The sequence below is a fragment of the Ceratotherium simum genome, chromosome X, assembly GCF_057802395.1.
Source record: "Ceratotherium simum simum isolate JZ-2026a chromosome X, ASM5780239v1, whole genome shotgun sequence".
Classification (NCBI taxonomy): Eukaryota; Metazoa; Chordata; class Mammalia; order Perissodactyla; family Rhinocerotidae; genus Ceratotherium; species Ceratotherium simum.
This window is the reverse complement of record NC_141940.1, coordinates 15,259,405-15,279,328: the sequence shown is the minus strand read 5'-3', so window position 1 is coordinate 15,279,328 and position 19,924 is coordinate 15,259,405. Positions and strand designations below refer to the sequence as shown.

The 19,924-nt window shown below is 49.6% G+C and overlaps 1 protein-coding gene across 2 annotated transcripts; it reads left to right on the top strand.

Moving 5' to 3' along the window:
• Positions 1-6,257: 6,257 nt before the first annotated feature.
• Positions 6,258-19,503, top strand: ZIC3 (Zic family zinc finger 3). Of its 2 annotated transcripts, none has more exons than XM_087427085.1 (4): positions 6,258-6,635; positions 8,340-9,572; positions 10,692-10,855; positions 18,915-19,503. In XM_087427085.1, exons 1-4 carry the CDS (start codon positions 6,350-6,352, stop codon positions 19,062-19,064), a joined length of 1,833 nt encoding a protein of 610 aa, XP_087283211.1. In that variant the 5' UTR covers positions 6,258-6,349; the 3' UTR covers positions 19,065-19,503. The 2 variants fall into 2 exon arrangements, with proteins under 2 accessions (XP_087283211.1, XP_004441694.2); XM_004441637.3 differs by lacking the exon at positions 18,915-19,503 and adding an exon at positions 11,680-13,996 and having other exon boundaries at positions 6,307-6,635.
• The last annotated feature ends 421 nt before the right edge of the window (positions 19,504-19,924 follow it).

The following is a 19,924-nucleotide window of genomic DNA, read 5'->3' as shown; positions in this document are numbered from 1 at the left end:
AAAAGGGCAGAGCCGGGGAGAGGGACCACAGGCTCTGAGAACTCCTCCTGTTGAACGCCCTGAAGGGCCTTCCAGGGAGGTTTCTTGCTGAAATCCGGCTCTTCAATCCTTGAAGGACTGCCTGTTAAAATGAGAGAAAGGGGGAGAGAGAGCAAGACGAAGAGGTCTTTGTGGACCGGGTCGGTGTGGAGGTCGGACCCTGGGGGAGAAAAAGAAGGGGGCCTCGAGTGCTCATCAGCTGAGCAAATTAGGAAAGGACGACGCCCCAGCCTCCGGTCCTGTCGGTGAGGCAGGGATCAATGCGCTAGACTTGGAGGTTTGCAGTGCACGGGGTCTCAAGGTCCCCAGCGCACGGGTCCTCAACGTCTGCAGTGTGCCGGGGCTTTGTGGTTGGTAGTACACGGGGCTTCCCTCAAGGGGTTAAGGGCCTGCTTTGAGGGGAGAAGCGATCCCTAGGGGGCGGGGTTTGGCGGGGTGGGGCTTGGGAAGGTGCTAATCCCTGAGTTCTGTTTCCTTCTGTCAACCTCCCAAGAGCTGAGTTTCTCCAGGCAGGGCCAGGAGGGGGCTTGATTTAAATTTCATGTCCTCCACAGCAATCTCACCAGGATGGCTCCCAGCCCTCCTGAAGAGAAATATCACCCTCACTGAGCTGGAAGGAGAACGTCATCCGGGCTTTTCTCGAGCTAGCCCTTCTTTCTTGGCCTTGCTGGGTTCACCTGGTCCCCAAACCGATTCCACAAATGGTGCCTGTGGAAAACCCTAGATGCAGGAAGTGCCTTTTTCTCCACTCCCCTAGGCACGAGACACCTGGTCAGGCTACATCTCCCTGTGGAGAAAATTTAGCCCACCTAGTCCCATCTAGGCTAGACTCCTGCATCACAGGGTTACTGGAAAAGATACAGGACATCCAGTAAAATTTGAATTTCAGATAAATAACAAATAATCTTTTAGTATAAGTATCTCCCATGCAATATTTGGGATATACTTAAACAAAAATTGTTGTTAATTTAAAATTCAAATTTAACTGAGTGTCCCAGATTTATGTGCTAAATCTGGTAACCCTACTTGAGTGGAGTGGCTACTTGTGTCTGGAAGAACTGTTTGTTCTGTTTGTCAGCCTGGATCAGGTTCAAAAGGTGAAGGGTAATCTACCAAAGCTGAGTCTGAGGGGACAAGGGCTGAGGGTAGGGGGACATGCAACCTTAAAGAGAAATTCATGATTGGGCCAGAGTTCTGGAGGAAAGAGGAGGGAGGAGGAGAGACATACCTAAGACCACAAGCTAAGGCAGTAGCTGGCCAGCTGGGTTGTTGGGAGCACCCTGGAATCTTTATATTTACCTCCCTTTATAGTTTAAAGGAGGGGCGTCCAGGGTGGGAGCATAAAATCCTTGCCCAAGTGTACCAGCTAATGGTATCTGTCCATGGGAGAAAGGGAGGGGAATGTTTCTGGGAGACAAAGAGGGGTGAACTCCAGGCCCTCACTGAGGAGGGGCAGTTGAATTGGGGAAGAGTCCACCTCTCTGTTCCTCAGAGCCCCTCAGACCTGGAGAATTGGGGTCACTTCCCTCGGGCTTCCTGAAGGCAGGCTGCTCATCGGCCTTAGCCTGGACTCACACGTCTTGCTTGGTTTGGTGGCTGCTGTTGCCCCTCAGGGCTCAGTCACGCAGAAAGGGTCAATAAACTATGTGTCTCTAGCCAAAGAAGAAAGACAATAAAACCACCCTCAGGGTCAGAGGTCACCTAGTCACTGATTGAGATATTCACAACTCTTTTTCCTCTCTTCTCTCTTCTTTGCCCTCTTTCTCCTCTGGACTTGTCCTCCCTTGACTCTTTACTTTTCGCCTTTCTCCAAAGCCAAAGTTATCCCAGGAAATAATTGAGGTGTGAGGCTGAAAAAAATCATGTCATGCAAAACGAAGCTTGAAAAACAGGAGAGTGATGGTGGATAAAATCCACCAGTTAAGAATACCTGGGCTCCACTGAGGCTGCAGTCCAGTCCCTAGTTCAGAGGTTGGCAAACTTTTTCTGTAAAGGTTCAGATAGAAAATATTTTAGGCTTTGCCGGCCACATTCAGTCTCTGTAGCGTAATCTCCCCCTCCCCTTCCTTCTCCTCCTCCTTTTTCTATTCCTAACTTTTTAAAGATTAAAAAAACACACAAACACCTTTTTGGCTCTGGGGGCCATACAAATATTAACAGGCTATGGGCCAGATTTGGCTTGCAGGTTGCCAAATCACATTCAAACTAGAAGTTAGTCTAATTCACCCCCACTCTGTCTTGTTTGGGGGTGGGGGGAGAACAGAGGAGAAGGGAAACCCCCAATGCTTTGTTTTAATATCAAAGCCCTTTCCTCCCATCCCCTTACTAGGAAAGGACTAGATGAGTGACTTCAAACCAAATGCAAAAACAACAGGCAATTCATTTTTACAAAATACAGTTCCTGAACTATATGAAGTTCCATAGGAATTGAACGGGCTGGGAACAGCATTTTTTTTTTTTTTTAGGTGGCAGGAATTCTTGCTCTTAGCTTGGACAAAAGAGAAGATAATTTGGATAATGCAGCCTCTGCCCTCAGGGAGGAGGGGAGGAGGAAGATGGCATGGTGGAATAGGCCTGGACTAGGGAAATGGAGCTTGGTGACAGACGGACGGTAGGGGCCCCAGACCTAGGCACCAGGGATGAGAGTCACTGCCAGAAACCATGATGTGGTCCAGAGGTACACTTCCTGTCACCATGGGTGCAGGATCCTGTCTCAAAGCAAAGAAATGAATGAGCAAATACCTCAGGATAGTTGAAAGCTTCTGTCCACTTGTTTCCGGGCTGAGATCATTTACATTTTAGAACTAATGGAGCATTTAGCAGCTAGAAGGAACTTGGAGTCCTGGGTAAATGTGTACCCCTGAATGTCAAGCAAGCTTCACACCTCAAATCCATTCTCCTTCCCCCATCTCTTCAGGTCTCTTGGGAAGGACTTGTAAACACAATTCAAACACATCATTGCGTATCTCTGCCTCTGCCTGGGTCTTCCTCCCCCTTGCCTGGGTCTTCCTCCCCCTTGCCTGGGCACTCTCCACCGACAAGGGATTCTGATCCTAAAGGAAAGGGGAAGTCCTCTTCCAATGTGACTTGTCCTTCTGGCACCCAGAACCACTGCCAGTGTACCTTAGAGCCTGGAGGCTAACATCTAGGCATCCCCAGAGTGGTGGAGGTACTCATTGGCAGCAGGACAAGGCTCAAGCTCACCATGAGCCCTGCACCCAGACTGGGCTGGTGACCAAGCACTGCCCACTGCCTAGGGTTTCACTCCATTTTCTGTATTTGTAGGGCTCTCTTCATAACCCCAAATTAGATTCTGATAGCGCTAGTTCAACTCCCTGTCTGCCTTCTTTCTCCAAGTTCAACGCTGTTTACTTCAGCCTGTGTCTCTGAAGTTCAAGTATATTTAAGTATATATATATATTTGTCTGTGCAGCCTTGATTGACAAGTACAATGAAAATGCCTCATTCCTGTCTGGTCTGCATTTCATTATATTGGGCAGTGATATGCTTTGGACTGCAGAGGACAAAGGCAAAACAGATTTTTTAAAAAGATTAATTAACAGTATCTATTTGTTCATTCTATATTGAATTGTAATGGTATTTAGGGCTTATAAAATATTTGTCAAATGATGGGAGGGTAGTGAAAACTCTAATGTAGCCAATAAATCGGGGAAGCCCAAAGAGTGGTGGGCGAGTGTGTCTGCAGGTCCCGGAGCTCCAGAGATCGATAATTCAGCTCAGCCCCTGAAGCTAATTAAGAGCTTTATCTTAGCATAAAAATAAAGAGGAGTTAAAAATGCATTCCCTTCCCAGCCTTCTTCCCCCTTCATTTTTTTATTGCGATTTGCCGTTTTTCTTCTAAAAAGATTTGGGACTCTGAAGAGAGGGTGGAGTTTTATGTAAAGAAAGTGTCCTTTACCCGGAACAAAAATGCGAATAATGGTGAGGTTCAAGGACATGTTTCAACGAGAAACACTTTGTGCTCCACTAGGAAGAGGCAGGGGCACCAAATTCAGCGTCTTGGAATAATTCCCTTCCTGAATTCAAGGATTCATTTATTGAAATAAATCAGGAAGCATTGGCAGAACGGAAATCCGCTTGCTGGGTTTAAAGGGTCTTTAAAATGTTGCGAGTGCTAGATCGCAAGTCTTTTCTAAATACAAAACAGAAGAAAAGACCGCAGTGTTTCTCTTGGACTTAAAGAAAATTGCTAGGTCTCCGACTTAAGATAATTTCACGTCCGCCACAGAAAATGTGTTTAGAAAGAAACCCTGCCCGATAGCACAACGTGCTGTACATGTTTTGTTTTTTAGGAGGCTGGCGCAAAGAGAAAAGTGCTGCAGAGTGGGGCTCTGGGCTGTACGGAGCAACTAATTTGTCCCTACTGCCGCTCTGGACGTTCTCTTTCCCTCCTGCTTTTCCAAGATGGATCCTAAAATTTGGGCTCAAAAGCTTTGCTTGTTTGACAATTATCAGTTTCTCTGATTTTATTTATTGCTTCAGATTTGGGCATGAAAATATATCTTTTTCCTATTTACTGTTTGAACTCAGTGTGAGGGGAAAGATCCCATTATATTTCCTATCCACACAGACATGTGGATATTTAGACCAGACCACATACAACTGGGGGACGCATAAAAGAGATTTATTGGTTAATTTACGCCACCTAATACACATGTAAACCCCAGTAAGCCAAATCTGCTGAGGGAGCCTCGGTTACAGCGTAAAATAAGAACCACGACCCCTGGGTTCGAGTTGCCCTGCCCTGCCCAGCCCAGTGATTCCTTTCTCCACCTGAGCAAGGAAGAAATGAGAGCTCTCTTCTGCCTTGCCCCAGCCTGTGTGCAGGAAAAACTTTTCTCTTCTTTGCTTTCCTCTTTTGGCCACCACTCTGCTCACAGTCTCAGTTCCCCAAAGCCCCCTGTCCCCCGAAGTTGTTCTCAGGGTCGCTTCTGAAAAGCGAGTTGAGGGGTGGGGGCTGTCGGTAATCAGGAAAAGTTGGCTTATTATTATTACTGCCTAGGAGTGGTTTGCTCTTGGGGGGGCTTTTTTTTTCATATGCAGTAACTTGCTATATCTGGGGAAATTTCACTTTCTATCATGTTTCAAGGGTCAGGTTTCCCCCTCCCACAAAAGGAAACCTCCACCCAAACCAACCGAAATAGAATTCGAAATGACCTGCCTCTGCCCTGCTGTTCACAAAGCCCCCAGCCTCGTCCTCTTGGGGGCATCTGAGGTCCCTGCACCCCGTGGAGCAAGGACACCCCCTCAGAGTCGTACACTCGCGCTGGGCCGGGCTGCCCCAGGAAGGGCTCCACCGCCCGGGGTTTGGGCCTGGCTGAACCGCCTCAGGTCGGTCCCTTAACGAGCATTCCCCCTCCCCACTTCTCGGTTGATGATCTAATTGAATTATGCCTTTTTGTTCCAGGGACTACAGAGCACGTGCTGGAGGCAATTAATTATCGGAATGTGGCCATATCAAAACGGACAGTGGGCACCCGGTAGGTCAGCGGCGGCAACGTCCCCCTGCCCTGCCCCAAAAGGGGCAGGCTAGGCTCGGTCAGCAGCCCTCCTTACTCAGCCCCTCGCCCAGATGCCGGCCCTGACTCCCAAACGCTAAAGGCCCCCGGTTCTCGGGGTACCTGGCGGGGCTCCCCGGAAACCCTCGCATCAACGCTGGCTGGGCTAGAGCTCGACAGCCGCCCCTCCCCGCCCCCGAGCCTCGAGAACCGCTCTCCTTTGGACTGGCGCCGTGAGGAAATTCAAACTTGTTTCAAACCAACTACACGCTCAGGGTCCGTGGGGGTTGGTGGGAGGTGAAGAGAGGCAGAGAGAAGGGAGCAGATAAAGGGGAAAGTGAAAAGAAAGGGGAAAAAGAAAGAAAAGCAATCCTCCCTTTTTGTAAACCTGACTCCAGGGAATTCATTTGCATGATTTAGGCGTATTTGTTCTTCTCTGGACCACCCCCCCCCCACTCCTCCCACCCCGGCAAAGAAACCCTCTGCTGAGCGACACTGAAACCGTACTTGGGGGGCCTATTTTCAGTAGACGTAATAATTTAAGTCAGCAGCGAACTCACCTTCCAACCTGGGGAGAGAGCTCTGGATGTAGAGGGAGAATTGGGGCGACTTTGATGGGTGGGGGTGACTACGGAAGGTATGCTACCGACAGGGTTTCCCCCCAGCAAACTGGCAAAGAAAGAAGGTGAAGTCTTGGCCAGGCCAGGCGGATTGGGGGGCAGGAAGTGAAAGGCTGCAGTTAGAAAGCGCTGCTTGAGGCGGTCTCTCCAAGCGCCTCTGAACTTGATCAGATGTTCTGTTTCCTACAGAGAGATGGCGGCCAGGCTCAGAGGCTGCCTCAAGGCGTAGACTTGGGGGCTCGGCCCTGTACGGGACGTGACAATCACAGCCATCTTTCTCTCGGCCTTTTCTTTCCACTCTCACTCTCTTGCATTCTTTGCAAATGCCCTGCCGGACAAAAAATGAGTGGATTCATAGCCTTGTCTGAACCTGGTCATTATGTCCAGAAAGACCTTGCACCAGACAGGAGGGGCTGTGTGATCCCACACACAACCCTGGAAAGTAAATCCTTAAGAGGTAAGAAGTCCCCGAGGTCACTACGCGCCCTTCTCTGGGTAGGAGTAGAAGGGAGCAAAGCCTTGGCTGTTCAGAGGGAAGAAAATTCCACCTCAGTCCTCATTCCCGCCTCCCACTTTTGCGTTTGAAAATGTTGAGAATTCGAAGCTGGTCAGCCCTGTGGTTTGAAAACCGCGGTGATCCTGTGTGTGTCTAGTGAGTTTGCTAAGCAGTGTGTTTAGTGTGTTGTGTGCATGTTTTGTGTACACAGGCTAACTGTATTCTTTGCATGTTTAGCATTTATCCTGGTGCATGTGTTTGCTGTGTAATGTGCGTGTATTTATCCTGTTGTGTTTAGTTTGATGTGTGCCTATATTTAGCGTTCTGTGTGTAGTTCGTTGTGTCACTGGGTTGTGTGTGCTTACTGTTGTGTTTAGTTGTGTGCGTGTTTAGTGTGATGTGTGCGTGTTTACCGTGTTGCGTGCGTGTTTCCTGCTGCGTGCTTGTGTTTACTGTGGTGTTATATGTGTTTGCTATGTTGTGTGCGGCGTGTCGTGGGTGGGGGGTGGCGGGGGCAGCGGCTAGTGTAGCCACTACTCACAAATTATAGTCAACGCTTGGCTCAGACGGAAGTAAGGGAGATCGGCTCTAATTGTAATCGTTTCTCCTCGTTTGGGTCTCGGCCGGCCGGCAGCAGCTCGGGGCACAGAGGCGAGCTGGCCGGCCTGGGTCCGGGGTCTCGGGGCCATCAGGGCCCACAGTGGCGTATGGAGAGGACGCGGCTAATGGGCCGTGAGCGTGGAACAGCTGCGCTTGCCCCTGGATCGGCGCCCTGCGGCCGCCGACGGGACACATTCTCGGGGTGGTGAGGCGGTAGGGCCCAAGCCGGACTGGATGTCCAGCGTCGCGCCGACGGTGGGAACGATCCTCGCCGGGCAAAGAGTTCATTTGGCCAAAGCGGGTAAAGCGCGCACCGGGGGTGCTTGCCCGCTTCAGGCCGGAGGGAAGACGGGAAGAGGCCGAGCTCTGCCCCGCCGGTCACCGGCTCGAGCCCGGCTCCAGTTCCCCACAGCAGCGCAAGCCCCGCGGAGCCCACTCGCGGGCGCCCGGCCGCCGCCGTCGCCTCACCTGCCAGGCGTCTGGCCACGGCCCAATCAGCGGCGGTCGCTCGGCCGCGGCTGCCATGTTCCCCGCTCCGCGCTGCCAATCAGTGTGGCGGCAGCCAATGGGCTGCAGGGCCGGGGGTCAGGTGACCGTGGGCCAGCTGGCTCCCCATTGGCGCGCGGCGCGCGGCCTCCCGCTCGGTTTATGTGAGAGGAGTGAGTGATTGACTTTATCAGTCCAAGGACATTACTCTGGAGGCGAAGAGGCTGGGACTCGCGCGGCGAGCGGCGAGGACCGAGCCTGCCTCCTGTCCGCCGCCCGCCCGCCGCCCGCGAGCTGGCTCTTCTACTAAGCGCAGCTTAGCCCGGAGGCCGGTGCCGAGGGAGCCTCCTGGCCCCGCGGTTCTGCGCTCTCGGGGAGAGGAGGGGTGCCCGGGACAGGACTGGCAAACTCCGCCCTCCACTTATTATTTTGCTTATTTTTCTTTGTGCGCGCCTGTTAGTTTGTTAAACCAGATCTAGTCCCAGAGTCTTTTCTCCTCCCTTCTCCCCCCTCCTTCTTCCCCCCTCCTCCCCCCTCCTGCTCCTTCTACTTCCCCTCCTCCCTCCTATCCCTCTGCAGGAGACTCTCGCAGCGACGGAAAGTTGCAGCCCCTGGTACAGCCTCAGGGGTCTCCCGGCAGTGTCCAACCGCCGCCACCCCTCTCCGACTTCGGCACTTCGGAGATCTCCTCCTTCGCCCGCACCCTCGCTCATTTCAGCCGGATCGCCTGTACTCAGAACGCCCCACCCATGACGATGCTCCTGGACGGAGGCCCGCAGTTCCCCGGGCTGGGAGTGGGCAGCTTCGGCGCGCCACGCCACCACGAGATGCCCAACCGCGAGCCGGCGGGCATGGGGCTGAATCCCTTCGGGGACTCACCCCACGCCGCCGCCGCCGCCGCCGCCGCCGCCGCTGCCTTCAAGCTGAGCCCCGCCGCGGCTCACGATCTGTCTTCGGGCCAGAGCTCGGCGTTCACGCCGCAGGGTTCGGGTTACGCCAACGCCCTGGGTCATCATCACCACCACCATCACCACCATCACCACGCCGGCCAGGTGCCCAGCTACGGCGGTGCCGCCTCCGCCGCCTTCAACTCCACGCGCGACTTTCTGTTCCGCCAGCGCGGCTCCGGGCTCGGCGAGGCGGCCTCGGGTGGCGGGCAGCACGGGCTCTTCGCCGGCTCGGCGAGCAGCCTGCATGCTCCGGCTGGCATTCCCGAGCCCCCCGGCTACCTGCTCTTCCCTGGGCTGCATGAGCAGGGCGCCGGGCACCCGTCTCCCACAGGGCACGTGGACAACAACCAGGTCCACCTGGGGCTGCGCGGGGAGCTGTTCGGCCGTGCCGACCCGTACCGCCCAGTGGCCAGCCCGCGCACGGACCCGTACACGGCCGGCGCGCAGTTCCCTAACTACAGCCCCATGAACATGAACATGGGCGTGAACGTGGCGGCCCACCACGGGCCTGGCGCCTTCTTCCGTTATATGCGGCAGCCCATAAAGCAGGAGCTGTCTTGCAAGTGGATCGACGAGGCTCAGCTGAGCCGGCCCAAGAAGAGCTGCGACCGGACCTTCAGCACCATGCACGAGCTGGTGACACATGTCACCATGGAGCATGTGGGGGGCCCGGAGCAGAACAACCATGTCTGCTATTGGGAGGAGTGCCCCCGCGAGGGCAAGTCCTTCAAGGCGAAGTACAAACTGGTCAACCACATTCGAGTGCACACGGGCGAGAAGCCCTTCCCATGCCCCTTCCCGGGCTGCGGGAAGATCTTTGCCCGCTCCGAGAACCTCAAGATCCACAAGAGGACCCACACAGGTAAGGGGGAAGGCAGGCGGGCGCGGGATTCACCGCCGCACCGCTCCACGAAGCCGACTTGCTGCGCGAGGGAGAGGGGAGGCGGCCAGAGAGAGGGGCGGCGCCCCGCCAGGGCCGTTCGGAAAAGAAGCGCTGTCAGTGTCCCTCCACCTCTCGCCCTCCCCGCCCCGCGGCGCTTTTGCCCACTTCTAACTTCCCCGGGCAGACAGCTCTGCGGTCTCAGGAGCTAATTGGAACCTTCTCGCGCCCAGGAACAAACTGGCGCCGCCTCTTTTTGTCTCTCTTTCTGGGTTACTATGAAGGGACTCCGATGTGTTGAGAGCATATTGCTTACAAGCGACTTAGCTCTCGGCACACATTCGGGGAAGGCAACCATACAAATGCTAATGAAAACTAACTTTCGGTTACTTCCGCTCTTTTTTACCCTTGATTGGCACATCTCCTAATTAAATGACTGATACTTTTGTCAAACTATTTTTATTTGGAGTTCCAGGTTCAATTCAGTCTTCCGAGAGAAAAGCTCAAGTAAAAAAGGCACCACAGTTTCGTGGCTTGTTGAGAACATCTTGTAAAACTGTCTGGAGCCCTTAGATTTATCTAGTTTTCTCTTTTCCAACGTTAAGTACGACGACCTAAGCTTTTTAATACTGGGTTCAGAAAAACCGCTGCATTTGAAAGAGGCAAATTAAAAGGTACAAAGAAGGAACCGAATGGGATTGTCCCGGCTCCGGTCCATTGTCCCGCCCGGGCTGGGTTACATCGCCGAGGTAGCCGTAGAACGTGGCCGCGCGTTGGGAGCCCCGGGCCGGCTGGGGTGGAACCACAACTTAGGGGAAACTTTGGAGGAGCCAGGGGCTTTCGCATCCTGCGGGAGAACAAAGGGACCGGCAGGTTCTGGGCTGGCCCTGCCCCACCCCCGCCCCCGACCACCACTCCCCAACCCAGCACACTCAACCGGCGCTCTCCATTTTCTCTAGGGAAAAGAGATGCCACAGCCGCCCCCAGTCGGCGCTTCCTCTCCGGGAAGACCGCAGGGCGCTCAGTCTCCCGCTGCTCGGCCCTAGGAAACTCCCGACCCTGACCATATTCCCCCCCACTTTGCATTTTCGCCTTTTGCAGGTGAGAAACCTTTCAAATGTGAATTTGAAGGCTGTGACAGACGCTTTGCCAACAGCAGCGACCGCAAGAAGCACATGCATGTGCACACCTCGGACAAGCCCTATATCTGCAAAGTGTGCGACAAGTCCTACACGCATCCGAGTTCCCTGCGCAAGCACATGAAGGTAATTACCTCTTTATTAGCGGTCGGCGGTTTATAAACACTCGGCCCGACACCGGGCCGCGGAACGGAAGCGCCCGCGCTGCCAACCCTGTATCCTCCACGTTAAATCCGATTTGCTCCAGCGGTGACACCTTGAACCCATTTTGGGGACCCGGAGGGGGGCGGGGGAGAGCACAGTGGGGAGGAGGAGGGAGCGGAGGGAACAGTCGGTTGTTTACTGGGAAGCTCTAACCGAGCTCGCCAGGGTTTGAGGTTGCAGTGGCCGCCTCTTCCCGGCTCAGCCCGCGGTGGGAACCTAGAGTGCCCGCGCCGAACCCGGGGGTGGGTGGCTCATTCGCTCTTCGGCTTCGGGTAAAACAATAGGGCCGAGCAGCGCGGTCTGATTCCCACGTATTTGTCTGAGACCTCGCAGCGCCCAGGGCGCCTGTGCCACCTTTCTCTGTACCTGCTTTCCCAAGCCGAAGTCGGCTTGGTGAAACCTGGGCCAGGAGTGAGTATTTTATAGGGCCCCAAAGACTAAGTGCTTATCCTACTCCATCTGCGGAGAAAGCATTTTTGAAGGGGCATGAATAAAACAGAGTGCTTAATTCCTTTTCCATAATGCCAATCTTAGGACTCAAACCGTTTTGTTGGCGAACATCTCCAGTTTTCTAGACATCGGTAATATGGAAATTAAAAACAAAAAAACAAAAATCAGCAGCATTTCTCTTTTAAGTGGGTCACTGGGCGGTCTTGCTCTTACAGTGCTCGAATTCTGCTCTTGTTTTTGCTTGCACAATGCCAGTTGGAATTATATTCATTATAATATATACATGTTAATTTTAGGTTCATGAATCGCAAGGGTCAGATTCCTCCCCTGCTGCCAGTTCAGGCTATGAATCTTCCACTCCACCCGCTATAGCTTCTGCAAACAGTAAAGATACCACTAAAACCCCTTCTGCAGTTCAAACTAGCACCAGCCACAACCCTGGACTTCCTCCCAATTTTAACGAATGGTACGTCTGAGGACAAACACAAACACAAACCCTGTTAACCATAGAATGGACCAAATGCATTTTAAAAAGAAAACTGAGACCAATCAGATGGAAATGGAGTTTTAAGGCACGAGGCCACATATAGGGCTACATCTTGTTAATTGCAATTGTCCAGGAAGGTTTTGGGGCAAGATCCAAAAGTAGCCATGCCCTTTTCTCAGGATTAGAAAATATGTTTTGGCATTTGAAGGGTTTAAAAAAAAAGATCTTTTCACTGCTTTTTCCTCCCCTTTCTCTTGCTCTCTGCACACCCCCATCCCTGAACTCCTTCAGTTCATTTTAACATTTGTCCTGTTTCTTGAGAGGAAGTTATAGAAGGCTTGTTGGTGGTGGTGATGTTAAACTGATGGAAATTCTTCGCCTTAGTGGTGATTGTCTAAACTCTCACAGTCTTAAACCGTGCCAAAGTCCTGTTATGTCTTGAACTTTTCCTCAAAGCATTACACTTGTGAATGTATTTTTGTCTAATGGGGTCGAAAATGTTGTTCAGTATTCTTTCAGGCTGAGGATGTGATGTTACTCTACACAGATTGTGACGTTTAGTATACAGTTGCCTTTTGTAATAACTTTTTTTTGTAAATACATATCCATTGATGCCATATTTATCGTTTGTAATTTAATTATTGCTACAAGTGCCGGGAACAGAACAATATTTATGGATAAATGTTTTCTAACAAATTCTGTACAGCTTTTGATTATAACTGCTTTAGCATTAAATTTTATTGTTTTGAAAGAAGAACACAATTTACAATTTTTGAACCACTGACTCCTTTCTCTTGTTTTGTAACAGCCTCCTTCTACAAAGGAGACATGAACAAATGAAATCTTGTTTGTTGGTATTTATAACTCACTCGGATCCCTTTTTTAATTGTTAAATTATTTTTCTATTGCAGTATAGATTCCTTACAGTGTCAGTTTCCATCTGGGAAGACCCTCCTTTCTTTATCTCTAGCTCAGATGGTTGTTTAACTGCGAGTTTAAATGTGTTTGTCCTGGATTTTCAGCATGCAAATCAAATATTACTGATCAATTCAGTTAGTGGCCATGACATCTCAATCTTGTACTTCAAAGACTGAGAAGCTGGATTTAATCATCCCTGCCCTACATATATGAGCATAAGGTAACCTAATGAGTTTTATGTCCCTTAGTTTTTTATTACCTTACATAAAAATGAACATTGCGGCAGGATGCATGTCTCCATTCTATTGAGAGATCACCCATCCCATATACCTATATATGTTTGTATCTATGACTTATCTAATCTGCCTATCAAATCTATCTAGCTATCTATATATTTTCAAAAGTAAGCCTATGTCTGAAACAGTGGTGATGAGTAAGGCCAGTTGAGCCGTGCTTAATTATGGTTAAAGTGCTTCTTAAAGAAACCATAGACCATTTACAATTTCGGAAGGCAAAGGCTGATTTGTTTTGCTGTATATAGTTCAATTCATAATTATCACAATTATTCATAACATTTTTATAGCGGTGTAATAACTGCAGCGGTTCTGAAATGATATGGAAAGAAAAACATCTGCGAAATATGTATTTTTAAAGTTCATGGTTTGTAGGCAAAGATGTTAAGAGCATTGTTTCCATTAAAATCAATAACAATGAAAAATGGTTGTTTGCTTTGTGATAAAATATTAACAATCCATTTAATCTTCAGCGAAGCAACTCATTTGGATGAGCAGTTCTTTTACAGTTGTTACATGAAAAAGAAACTGATTACTCTATTGGGGGGTTGGAGTGGGTAGACTATTGAGAGTTTTTTTTAAACTAATTTAGGGTGCTGTTTAATATTGAGCCCAATCTCTGCATGAATAACCAGCTTGCAAATCAGCAAATAGAATGGTTGAGATAAGGAACTGTAAAGAATTTAGAAATGTAATGAATAGGCTTAAGTACCTCCTTCCCTTGAAGGGGCAATGCTCTAGGTTTTTTGGTGGCAGTCAATTTGGTATTATACATAATCATTTTGAATTCTAGAATTTTGTTTATTGTTCTTTTTGAAAAAATAAAGTCTTGGCACGTCTTATTTATGTCATAACATTTTTGTATTTGGTGCCTGATTTTTTTTTCATGTTCAAATAAACCAACCTTAAATTGAAGTGCTCAGAGAACTTCTGATGATTAAAAGAAACTTTGATTCCCTGGATATAGTTGAAGCAGTCTATTTTAAGTAATCTACTGATCTTTGTCCACAGACAATTAATTATTGACAGTTTCTAATTGAAAACTGCTTTGGATGCAATTTTTCGTTTGTGGAGAATGGGGTCTTTTTGCACTTTCCTCCATTAATAGACAAGGCAAGGGATGACTTCACAAGTGATGATCAGGTAACCTGGTCAGTCTATCACTCCTACCCCAGACATTCCAATCTTGACCTTGACATTGAGGGTGCTGGACCAAATTCCTATTGCAGGATTTTTCCTTCGCTTCAAACCAGAAACCGTTTTAAATGCTCAGCAAGCTTTCAGAAAGTGTATATTCATAAGATTGGCTCTAAATGTGTTCCAACTGAAGTTTAAGTAGTGTTTTTCTTCTGAAACATGCATTGAACTTCCACAGCTTACTGTTTACTCCATGAATTCCCTCTCCACCTCCAACTTAACCTAACCTTAAATGGGAGCAGAGTGATGGGTTGGTTGCAAGATTTTTTTGGAAACTTGCTTCTCTTCCCCCCATTAAATATGTTAAATATCTCCATAGGAGACATAAAGAAGAGTCTAATCTTTCCTTAGTAGGCTTCCAATTATTCTACCATAAAATTTTACAGTAAAGCATTGTGTCCTAAGAGGGGAAGATGCCAATTAACAATGATGATAACCCATATTAAGATAACGTAAAAGCTTTGCCTTCTACATGGTTTCCTCTAATTTGGGTGTAGCATCATATTTCTCAAACAGTGTATGTCCTCTGCCCTTGTCATTTGTTGCCAAGAAAAGTTTATTTTAGTAGAAAACTTTTCCCAGATTTTCTTCCTATAATCTGACTCTGAGAGTGCACATTCACATTCTTGAATTTTCAGTAAATACCTTAAAGAATAAGCACCCGCCCGCGCCCCCCCCCGCCCCCCCAACAAACAAAAAACCTTGCAACCCTAAAGATGGATTGGCTGGGAACCACGAATGCAGCTGAACTCTTAGTGATCTACCTGTTATTTTCCCTCACCTGGTAAGACCTTTGTTAAAAGTCCGTTATCTTTTCCAAAATGAGTGGTTTAGCTTAAGATTTTCACTGTTGGGTGGGGAAGGGGGAGGTGTCTATTTCCACGCAGACGGAAGTCTGGCCTTCATCCAGTTTGGAAGGTTAAAGATCAGGGTCCAGGCTAAGCAGGGCAGTCGGTCTCAGCTACTGCGAAGGTTGGAGAGCGAGCAGGCACCGCCTCCGCTCACAAAGTCTCGCAGCAAAGTTGTGTTCAGGACTTCCTCGCCCCTCCCCCCTTCTCGCCGCCTGCTGTCTCCTTGCCTCTTCGCCCCTGGCTCCCTCTCCTCCCCCTATAAAATCCCCAAAACAAACGAAAAAAGTCTAAGGGCCTCTTTCCACTTAAGTTTCTGTAAGACTCGCCAGCGGCGTGCCCATCCCCTGATGAGCGGGTTCTCTGGCTGGTTTTCTCTCCGGCTGGCTGACCCTCGAGGCTCAGGTATCTAGTGGGGCTTTGCCCTGGGATGAAGCCAGGCGCTTCGGGAGTCCGGGCTCCGCTCGGCGGTACTCAAGCCCCTCGCCGGGGCGTCCCACGGTCCCTGTCCACACACCAAGTTCTTGCAAGTCCCGGTCGAAGCTCGGGCCAGGGGGAGGGGACCTCATTTCCTAGGGTCAATTCTCTCGCGGTCTCGGCCCGCTGACCCTTTGACCTCCACCTACAGGGCCCTTGGCGGCCGTAAGCCGGCGGTCGCCCGGCCTCCGAGGACGCTTCGCGCCCCATCGCCTCCCGGCCTCATTAGGCCGGCGGGGCTGTAAAGCAGGAATCAGCCGCTGCCTAATCCGGACCTGGGGTCAATACGAGCCCAAACAATGGTGAGCTCCGAAGGCCACAGCGTAGCGCTGGCCGCAAACTTTGTATTCCATTCATTTTCTTAAGGTGGTGGGGGTAGAGGGATGGAGGGTGCTACTCGTACGCCCGAAGGCCGCTCCTGGCTCCCGGGGCTCCTGAGCGAGCGCCCTCTCGCTCGGCCCTCTGGTCTCTTCGCAGCGCCAGGGATTGGAGGCGGTGGCGAGGCCCGGGGCCTGGTTGGCGGCCCGCGCGAGGGCCCGAGGGCCGGCCCAAAGGGGGCCGCCCCCGCGCCGGGAACAGACTTTGAAGTGGGTTTTTAGCGCGCACGTGTGAGAGCCGGGCCAGGGCCGGAGCGGGGACCTGCTGGGAGGAAAGAGGAGGCTCGGGCCTGGGCCCCAACCCCTCCCCCGCTCCCCGTCGCTCCGGCCTTTTCAAGCCGCGGCCAGGGGCCCGCCAGCCTCCCCACCCCCACTCCCCCACTCCCGCGCCCGCGCCGCGCGCAGGCGCACACTCCGCAGCCGTCGAGTCGGATTTTGCTGCTAGGGGGTGGGGGGGAGAGTTGAAAGCGGCTGTGCAGCGCCGCGGCCTCCGCTGAGCCAGGAGGGAGGGGAGGAGAGGGATGTGGGAAAGGGGGGTTGAATTTGGGGCGGCTCTTGAGTCGTGAACATGGCGGCCGGATGCGAACCCCCGCGGAGCGCAGCAAAGCGCAGAGTGCGGGCTGCCGAACTGTTTTGTGGTTTAAACTCCCTTGTTATTCCTCAGCTCTGAGCGCCTCGCGGGAGAATGTAGGTGGTGGCGGCCGAACGCAAAATTGTTAAAAAAACGGAAGCGAAGAAGTTCTTCCAGAGCATTCTGGGCGTGGGAAGTCGGCGAGCCTTCTGGGTGTTGGGGTTCCCACGGGACTTGGACATGAAACCCACCAGAGGCCGCCCCACCCTCCCTTCCCGAGTTAAAACATTTCCCCCAGGCCCTCCTGCGTGGGGGATGGCATTTTGAGTTGTCGCGCCCGGGTCGGGGATTCCACAGCACCTTAGAGTCTCTAAAAATGCCAATGAGTGGACACTGTGTTCTCTTCCATGACAATGGCCGGGCCCGTAGGGGTGAGGGGCACGTATGCACCTTTTCCACATAAAATGCCCCGGCTTATCGACAGATGTACTGTTGCGAGTTTGAACCCTACAATTTGCACAGGCCCCATTTTCTGCGTATCTCATTTAAACGTGGGCCTATGAAAAATGGCACTGTCGTAGCTTTTGTGTGTGCTCTAACAGCTGGTGGTCTTGCGTTAAGGAAAAAAAAAAAAGCCGCGATCCCGAAAACTTTCATTAAGTTTTTGCTTAACTGCCGTAATGCTGGCGTGTGCAAGAACCCCTGGGAGCTCTGAGATCTCGAGCTCGTGTTTTCTCTGCAGAAAAATGTTGCAGATTCACCTTCAGCTGTGTCGTGGGAAAAAAAATGTGGGATAAAAAAGTGTGGTTATTGACCCCTGGCTCTTCTAGGAAAATAAGCGGCACTAATTCTTTCAGGTTGTGTGTTCGTCAAGGCCAACAACGAAACGAAAAAGCAGCCTTCTTGGGGCTGCCCACTGTTAAGCACTGGGGCTCCCGAAGGTGTGGGGCAGTTCCCGTGGGCCACCTTGGGAAGGGCCCCAGGTGGGTGGGCAGGTCATTAGCAAAGCTGGCCCAGATCTGGGGGAAATCTGCAAAACAGTGCCTTTATCTGCAGAGAACAATTGATGGGGTTGTCTTTCCTCCTTTTCAGTGCACAAAGAAGACGGCTTTGGAGCAAGAATTTGGAATATGCATTTAAGTTGTCGTGCTTTGCATTGGAAACCCCTGGGCAATTAAAATAACCATGCCCTGTAGTATTTTCTGTCCTTTTCTTATGTGTGATTCCTGCAAGTCAAAGAGGCTGGAGTCTCTTCTGCAGTTTGGAAACTTGTTTTGAAATTGCCACCCAACAGCTCTTTTTTTTTTCTCCCCCTTTGGATGAAGTTTCCTTCTCGGGCTCAGCTACCCCCCCCCACACACACACTGGAATAGAGTATTGACATCTTTGAGAGATCAAAGGAAGTAGATGGTGCTTACTGTATACATTATTTTTTCCATGCTGTAGTTTGAACACTGAGGTTTCAGCTTTTTCCTGGTTAAATCTCCTGGTACCAAAAGTGTGGAAAATGAAAAGTTCATTAACTTGAAAAAGCTTTAGCCAATGGTTAGGCAGTTGGTCTCTCTAAGAACTACAGAGCCCAGATTGTCTCTTAAATTGACTTTTAAATCAAGCTAAAGATGCACTGGTGAATGTCTCCCCTGGATACCTTCGGTGTTCTTTGGGTCATTTGATCTGGTAAAACTGGTTGATTTTCATAGGAGTTATGTGACTGGAGTTTCTACAAAACTGGATGAGTGATAAATTGGTAGAACTCATATTTGTTTGAATGACGACTCCAAAGGGCATTGCTTTTCCCACTGAGGTTTGGTTCCTGTCATAACTATAGAAATTTACAGCTTGAAAAACGCTAAGTTGGCAGGAAGCATTTAAAGGGGGCAGTGTTCAGAGCACTTGGACTAATAGTAACTTAACACAGGATCAAAACTTCTTTGAGTAAGAGTCAAGAAACTCCTGTTTCAAAAAAGCTGTTAAAAGTAAAGAAAATACCTTTCTTTAAAAATCATCTAAGAAAGCAAACTTTTGTATATTTTTAATACGATGACAGTTCAACCTGTTTACTAATCTGATGAATAGAGAGAAATGTGAGCTTTACAGTAACTATAAAAATAGCCTTCACCAGATGGCAGGCTTATAATGTTTGATCTCTAATAGGATGTGTATGTTGTCTAATGTGTTTTACTAAAACACAACCTATGTAAAGACCATTTTAACGTAAGGTGTTAAGAATAAAAGATTCCATCACATTTTATTATAAACTAGCATTTAAAACAACATATCCAGTAACATTTTATGAATTTTTGCTAAGAGTAAATGTAGCCTGTTTTGACCTATCTGCAGTTCACTTTTTGTTTTTTTGCCAGTGTTGTCCTGCTTGGTATCCGGGACAGTCTCTAATTCCTGACGAAGAACTTGATACTGACGTTGGTATGCAGCAGCCAGCCCTCCATAACACTACCTATCCTAAATGCAGGGTTAATGCCGAACCTACTGTGCAAGAAATGATTTACTGATGAGGTTTCAAAGAAACCCACATCAATTTGGATGTCTGTTACCTTCAAGTGATCATTTTAAGAGTAGTAGCTTCTTCCCGAGGTATAAAAAGACTATTTTCTTCTTTTGGTATATTTCATTCTGTGTTGAGCAATCGTTTGTGAAATGAAAAAGCAAAAAAAGCTCCCCCCGCAACCTGCACCCCACCAATTTAGGATTATAAATGGGAAGATGGAGGTGAAGATTGGCCTAATTCATAACCCAGTGTGTATTATTTCATGCATTGTGTTGACCTTGTTGAAAATCTCTTTCAAATATTTGCATTCCACATGTAGAACTGAAGTGTTTAATACTAGAAACATGAATGCTTGTTTTGTTAATTTCATATGTTTGTGTTCAAAAAGAAATACCCAGGATTCCTACATTTGTTGTTTGACTGAAATAAAATGATTTAAATTATTTTTTGTGATTATTGTTTTATTACAGTGGCAACTATAGCCCCTAAATAACCTTAATTAACCTGTTGAATTGTGACAATTTATATTCTAGTCACATTTTTCATGATATAGCTGGGCTTTCACTGAGCAATAAACTTGGAAAAAAACAACCCACTGAACAAACCCCAACCGAGTGTTTTGAGCTCACAGTGTTTTCCCGGAAGGACTCAGGGCCAGGTGCTGGGGAGGTCAGGGGAAGAATTCAGAGTCAAGGATTGATTAGGGTGATTAGAAGGACGGACTGGAGGCAGGAGTTTGGAGAAAAAAGAGCATTTAAACACCACTATTTGAGTGAGAAAGAGAGGGAGAGACAAAGCTGAAGATAACCTCAAAGGAGAAAGCAAGGCCTCTGGAGAGGGGACCTTGCAGCGTTAGCACACTAC

What these genes read in the sequence shown, in the direction of transcription:
- ZIC3 (XM_004441637.3), top strand. Translation starts at nt 6,350, where the DNA reads ATGTTCTGTTTCCTACAGAGAGATGGCGGCCAGGCTCAGAGGCTGCCT. An exon ending in GGAAAGTAAATCCTTAAGAG is followed by an intron (nt 6,636 to 8,339) that starts GTAAGAAGTCCC and finishes ATCCCTCTGCAG; the next exon opens with GAGACTCTCGCAGCGACGGA. An exon ending in CCCTGCGCAAGCACATGAAG is followed by an intron (nt 10,856 to 11,679) that starts GTAATTACCTCT and finishes TGTTAATTTTAG; the next exon opens with GTTCATGAATCGCAAGGGTC.